Source organism: Galeopterus variegatus, unplaced genomic scaffold (assembly GCF_000696425.1).
Source record: "Galeopterus variegatus unplaced genomic scaffold, G_variegatus-3.0.2 Scaffold1933, whole genome shotgun sequence".
NCBI lineage: Eukaryota > Metazoa > Chordata > Mammalia > Dermoptera > Cynocephalidae > Galeopterus > Galeopterus variegatus.
In genome coordinates, this window is record NW_007728044.1 from 308,063 (window position 1) to 315,337 (window position 7,275).

General features: G+C 39.1%; 1 protein-coding gene across 1 annotated transcript in view; it reads right to left on the bottom strand.

Annotated features, from left to right (window-relative positions):
- SLC17A8 (solute carrier family 17 (vesicular glutamate transporter), member 8) overlaps positions 1-7,275 on the bottom strand; it is a 32,525-nt gene that overhangs the window by 7,732 nt on the left and 17,518 nt on the right. The window contains exons 5-8 of the mRNA XM_008579640.1: positions 6,903-6,989; positions 6,408-6,547; positions 6,110-6,259; positions 4,979-5,111 (exon numbers count right to left, since the gene is read on the bottom strand). Coding sequence (XP_008577862.1) covers positions 4,979-5,111; positions 6,110-6,259; positions 6,408-6,547; positions 6,903-6,989 — 510 coding nt within the window. The remainder of the gene's footprint in view (positions 1-4,978; positions 5,112-6,109; positions 6,260-6,407; positions 6,548-6,902; positions 6,990-7,275) is intronic.

The following is a 7,275-nucleotide window of genomic DNA, read 5'->3' on the forward strand; positions in this document are numbered from 1 at the left end:
AGGGTTTGGATCCCACATACAGACCGGTTCCCGCTCACTGGCTGAGCGAGGTGCAGACGCAACACCGAGGGTTGCGATCCCGTTGCCGGTCCCGGTCCGGTACGGGCGTGACACTGAGGGTTGCGATCCATTGCCGGACACGGAAAAAAAAGACAAAAAGGAAAAAAAAAAATTACATTCTCATTGGTGAGGCTGTGGAGCAACTAGAACTCATATTCATAAATGGTAGGAAAGTAAATTGGTGCAACCACTATAGAAAATTGTTTGGCACTTTATTATAAAGTTAAACACACATCTACCCTATGACCCAGAGATTCCAGTCCCAGAAAAATAAAAACATATGTCCACAAAAAGACAAGAATATTTATAAAAACTTTATTCATAATAGACTCCCCTCCCCCAAATAATTGAAACAACCCAAATGGCCATCAACATGAGAATGGATAAACAAATCTTGGTATATCCATACAATGTAATATTACACACCAATAAAAAACAAACTACTGATACACACAATAACATAAACCGATTTTTAAAATACTGAGGGAAAGAAGTAGGATTCACAAGAATTGACTTTTCTATGATCCATTTACATAAAACCCAAGAACAAGCAAAATCAATTTACGATGATAGTTTGAGAATAGTGGTTACCCCTGGGGAGTGGTTACACAGATGTATGTATGCATAGGTAACATTAATTAAGCTGTAAAACTAAGGTTTGTGCAATTTACTATATGTAAATTATATTTCAGTGCATTTTTATAAATCATGTTCTTGAAGAATATTTAAAGACACAGGAATTCATTATTTGGCTTAATTGCAAAAAGCAGGATATAAAACTGTATACACAGTATGATCCCAATTTTGTTCAAAAATACGTAGGTGTAGAGAAAAGATTGTATGAACGTTAAGAGAAATTAAATCTGCTGTGGGGTCATTTTTATTCCCTTCAATACATTGTTCTATATTTTGATACTTTTCTACAAGGAGAATATACAGTATTACATTTTTAAAATACGTGTGTATATATTTTTTAAGTTTTCTGTAAGTACCGTCTCTTCCCCATGTCCATTGCCTGAATCCTGCTCTAGGCCCTCATTTCTAACTCGTTGTAATCGCATTTTAACTGACCTCCCAGATGCAAGATTCTGTCTAGTCTGATTCCCATCAGTTTGTTTCTTCTCTGGATATTTCATTTTTTCTTGAAAGTGGAACTCTGTTTTTGTCTCAAGCATGCAGTATCTTTTCTTCTCTTTTAAATTCAGGTTTATTTTCTTCCCTGTGGTGTCTGGTTTCCTCCAAGGACCTTTCTTCCTGTTCGTGTTGGTCTCTGTTTTTCACTTGGGAAGTTTCCCGAATGATCCTCTGCTGTCTGTTCATAAGTAAGAGGGAGACAAGGACAAGCTCACCCTCTCCTGAACACGCTCCATTCAGGGTTGTGTCGTCACCACTACATTGAAACTCCTCTTGTCAGAGTTAACAGTGATCTCCATGTTGCTAAATCCAAAGATGCAATCTCCATCCTCATCTTACTTGACCTAATGGGAGATTTGACCCAACTGATCATTCTTTCCTACGTGCCATACGTGCTTCATTGGCCACAGGAGGCCACTCTGTCTGGGCGCCACCCCATCCCACACCCTCTTCACTTTTTCCCTTTCTCCTGCTCATCTCTTCCCTTCTTCCTGATCTGTCTATGATGCAGGCCCCCAGGCCTCCATCATGTCCTTCTCTACACTGGGATCTTGATGATCTCATCTGGCCTTGTGGCTTTAAGCACCNGTTCCTGTTTTTTACTACAAAACAAATAAAGCAAACAGCCACCTCCATGCTCTTCTAGGATATTCTTCATGAAAATACTAATTATCCTGATTTGTGCATCACATATTGCACACAGGTATGGATCTTCGACGCTGCACCCCACAGATGTGTACAAGCAATTATGTTTCAGTTAAGAAAACTACATACGGACATGTGACATTGTTGTGTAGTTAGGAAACTTCTCCTTCTCTAAATTCATCTTCTATCCACGTGTTGAGCTCAGACTTTAGAGTCAGACAGGCATGGGTTCAGATTCCACCTCAAAACTGCTAATCGAGTATCCTTGGACGAGTTACTCCACCACGAAGTGGCAAAGGAAGGATGAAAGAGCAGTTCTGTCCGGCTCCAGTGCGTGCTCTTCCATCACCTCAGGCTGCTCTAAATATCAAATAGAATGGTAATGTCCCAGAACAAAAAAATACGGAACCTTTGGTCTAACCTCCCTAAGATAGAAGCTTGGTGTATTTATTCACCTCTTAGATTCCTTATCCAGGAAAAAATGGAGAGAAAACTGCACCCTTGTAGGGCATTAGAAGATTAAATGAAATTGGATATATAAGGTGTTGAGCGTGGCACATGAACACAGCCTGACAAATGGTAGCCAGAAGTCCAATGCAGAAACTTCAGAATCGTCTTAGACCTCTCCTTCTTTCTCAGCTTTCACATACAATTCTGTAGGGTTAGCCTAAGAAATACCTGTCAAATCTGACCTCTGCTTTCCCCTTCTCTGCCCCTGTCGTGGTCCTGGGCCCCATCACATCTCCCCTGGACAACTTCAATACCCTCCTTGATGGTCTTCCCATCTTTTCCTCCTGTGATCCATTCACTACACCATTTTCTTTCTAAACCACACATCTGATTAGTTGCTACTTTTCTTAAAACTTTTGTCAAGGGTTACATGTCATTAGTGTAGTGTTATCTAATAGTCCCACCTGCTGTTCCAGTTTCATCTTCTGCCAGTCCTCACCCCTCTGCTCATGGCCCTCATCCTGTACAGCTTTCTACATTGTGGACATACAGTTCTCTTAGTGGTTTCCTTGTTGTTGTTTTTTTCTGGCAACTGGCCGGTACACGGATCAAACCCTGGACCTTGGTGTTCTCAGCATCACACTGTAACCAGTCGAATTAACCAGCCCAGCCAGCCCCTCTGAGCAGTTTCCTAACCACACAACTATGTCACATGTCCGTATGTATTTTTTTTAACTGAAACATAATTGTTTGTACACATCTGTGGGGTACAGAGTCCAATCTCCATACCTGTGTCCAACATGTGATGCACAAATCAGGATAATTAGTATATTCAGCATTATATAATGTATGTCTGCATGTATTTTCACATGCTGTTCCTTCGCCTGGGAAAATTTTCTCCCACCACCTCTCTTTTTCTGGAGAAATCTTGCTATCCTTTAAAGTCCAGTTCAAATATGGCTTCCTCTAGAAAGCTTCTCTGACAACCCTATCCCCAGCCTCCACCAGTGAAGCTGACATTTCCTTCTTCTGCTTACTTATTTTATAGAACTTTTCAGCATCGCTTTGTGATTTTTCATTTGTGTTGCTGCCTCTCCCACAAAACTGTATTTTTAGCACAGAGTCTGGCTAGCATGTAGTGGGCACTTAATAAATAATGCCTAATGAATTAACCCAAAGGAAAGAAAATGGGACCCTGAACCTAGATAATTAGGTTGAAATACGAGCTAAAGGACTTATTGCAGATCTTGGTTTAGTTACTTGTTTTTCTGAACCCATTTCTTCAAAATTCCCATAGAGAGAGGCAAGCATTAAGAATTGTTTCAAATGGACATCTAAAGAGAATGCAACGAAATTAGGGAATCAGTAGTACTTTTGAAACTGTGGGCTTTATACTGTTGCTACTTGTTCTTAGTTTTATTTCAACGTTTTAAATTACACATAGGGAAAAAGTGCTAGTGTTTTATATACTAACTCTGTGTGTTTTAGGAGTGGCCTGTCTTAAATAACAAGGCATCTGGCTGAAAATTCTCTTATTTTAACATTCTCAACCAAGGTTGTACCTTTCTTAAGTCCGCAAAAGAATTAGAATGAATTAGAATAAAGAAATCATGTGAAGAATAAAACTTACAAATGANAAAGAGAATGCAACGAAATTAGGGAATCAGTAGTACTTTTGAAACTGTGGGCTTTATACTGCTGCTACTTGTTCTTAGTTTTATTTCAACGTTTTAAATTACACATAGGGAAAATGTGCTAGTGTTTTATATACTAACTCTGTGTGTTTTAGGAGTGGCCTGTCCTAAATAACAAGGCATCTGGCTGAAAATTCTCTTATTTTAACATTCTCAACCAAGGTTGTACCTTTCTTAAGTCCGCAAAAGAATTAGAATGAATTAGAATAAAGAAATCATGTGAAGAATAAAACTTACAAATGATACATCAGTTCATCTGTAAGAAAAAAATGATCTTGGCCAAATAGTAGATTGCCAAAATTTAGAAAAAGCATTTAAGAGTCTAATCTCCTAACTTCCACTTGGTCTTTGCACACTCAAAACTTAAAGCGGGAACTAGATAAACCAGGAAAGAGGATGGTGTTTGTGTATATCACGTGTATGCGTGCATGTGTGTGTCATGTATGCCCCGTGCACAAGCAGAGGGTGGGAGGATAAAAGACTATTCAGAGAAAATACTTTTCTTCTATTTCTTACCAAAATATATGTAGATAATTACTGTGCACAAATACTGATAGTCAACTCTGTACCCGTAAATGTGTATAAATAAAAATTTTTAAAATATGTATGTAGATGTAGAAAGGGAAGAAGAAGAAAAGGAATAAAGCAAACAATAAATGTGGAAAGGATAAACAATAAACAGACGTGTAACCGGATATGTGATATTTTGTTATTTTGGCTCAAGAGTAGATGAAAGAAGCATTTTTGCAGTTGCAGGTGTGCCCCGATTTATCAGCCACCAACTAAGTTGTCCTATCTCAGATTGCACAAGTACCAGCTGGATGACCACAAAGCAGCAGTGTGACAGACGACACTCGAGAATCTGCTGGGGCATGGACTTAGGGGCCTTTAAGATCCATTCCAATGTCTAGACATCACCTCTTACATATGCTCTGCAGCTCTGTTTACTCTAATTCTGCAAAAGCTGCTTGAGCCAGCTATGAAATCCACAGTACCTCCACAGTTCATGATTTTTCTGACAGCAGTTGTGGTCAAAATTTTTCTGCTTCTTAAATAATCAGCCAATTGTCCTCCAATAGGCACAACAATTGTCATTACCATGTGTGGGACTGCTGACAAGAGACCCACCTGGAAGGAAGAGAAACAACAAGCAGGTTGTTGCTACTTCTGAGAGACCCACCCCCACTCTACAGTCCTACCAAACCACCAGATTTAAGCATCTAATTACGTGGGATCTAGGCCTGAATTTCATAATAAATAATGAATGAGTGAATGATTTTAAGTGCTTTATCTCTTAAATGATGTCTTAAGTAAGCAATGAACGTGTGAATGATTTTAGACCTATCCATCTCCTCTACCTGATTGGAAGCTCCTTGAGGGCAGAGATGACTTTTATTCATCACAGAGACTCCAACAGCCAGTGTAGGGCCTGGCACATGGTTGGCAAAGCACTCAGCACAGAGTGAGTGTTCAATGGTGGCAGCCACCGTTATGTGACTATGGTAGCTTTTCCGTGGTGACTTCTGACAGCACCTGTAGCTATGCAGACATGTACCTCTGCTAGGCTGGCATTCTTTCCCTTATAGGAAGGAGGTTTAATTCTTTTATGATGATGATTGTGTTTCACCATACAAACTCTTCCTCCATGAAACACAGACAACCTGATGACAATGGCTGGGTACACTGAAAGGGTTCTATCTAAACCATCACAAGCAATGCTTGTTACTGCTCTATCCACCATTGCAGAGAGAGGCACAGTCCGCAAAATGAGCTTTGAGGTTCTTACTACCACTCACTGAGTAGTTTATGGGGAAAAAAAATTTACACCCTCAACATTTTTATCCTTGCCTAATATGCAGTCCTTGAGTTAGCTTCAAAAACACTTTGGGATTGGGTAAAACATAATCTTTAAAAGTAGCTTAATACAGCTCTGATCTTCATGAAGAAGAAATTAAATAGCTATGTATACCATGCACAGAAAGAATAACTTGTCTGACCTCCAGGCTCTGAGGTGTCATAGAACTGTTATGAATTATGACCAGCAATTTAATTATTTTATCATACAAAGATATTCTTGGTAGAATCAAGAGATCTAAAGTTAATATTTGAAACATCTATGTCTTTACCTTACTTATTGCAAATCCAAAGACCTCTTCAAAATAAGCGGGCTGACTTATTAAGAGCAAATAAAAGGTCCAGCTTCTGCAAAAGTTTGCCACAATGATTGCATAAACCGGCAATGACGTAAAAAATCTCTTCCATGGTGTATTAAATTTCTAGAGAGTAAAAATACCATGAGATTTTTAGTGAAAATACTAATACCTTTTTTATAGAAGAAGACAACACAATCACTAAGAGAAATACTCAAAAAGAAGAGGCAAGTCTCCATGTGTACTTACACTTACAGATGTACTTCATACGTACATTTAGACTAACCAAGTTGGCTCCTTCTCCTATACTTGTCTCTATATAGGTCCTCTCCTCATTGGATATTGTTGGGTGAGCTGCTGGGCACTCATAGGCCTGCAACAGCCAAAACATGTACCAAATAATCCCAAACATACCTGCAGTTAAAAAACAAGAGGCTTGTTGATATGGTCTCATTTTCCCTCATCTCTCATTTTTTCAATTTTTCAAATATTCCCCAATAGCAATAATGTTCAGCCAGAGGAAAGTATTTTGTTGATTTTCATGTTGTTGTTAACTGGTTTTTAAAGACAGATAATATTCTGCTTGTTTAAAAAAAAAGTCAACTTTATTATAAACATTAAATGAATCTCAGGTAGACATGTATTCAATTTATCCAATAAACTTGTCTTAGTAATCTCTATTTATACATAAACTTTTAGCCAAAACTTTGTACAGTATAATTTCATCTCTGTGAGTCACTGTGTGAACTCAGGAAGTCAAATCACTCACCATAAATATAAAAGACGGAGGCCCATCCAATGTACTGCACCAAGACCCCAGCCAGAGGCATGGCCACCACCGCCCCCGCATAGGAACCTGGAACAAGAAAAAATGGAAAGAAATTGACCCATAGTCATGCAAGTATATTCAACCCATTCAGAGTTCATGTGCTCAAAATGAGCAGGAGTCAGACTGCCTCCATGCAGGGAGACAGACAAGCTTCCAGTGTGCCTTCCTTAAATCAGGGCTTCCTGGAGAGGAAGGTCACCAGGGTGCCCTTTAACTTCATCAAGGGACCATACAGAGATTAGACAGAGATTTCTCAGGTGCTATGATTGGGAATAACATCAGAGAACTGAATCAGGAGATGAGAAAAATCTAA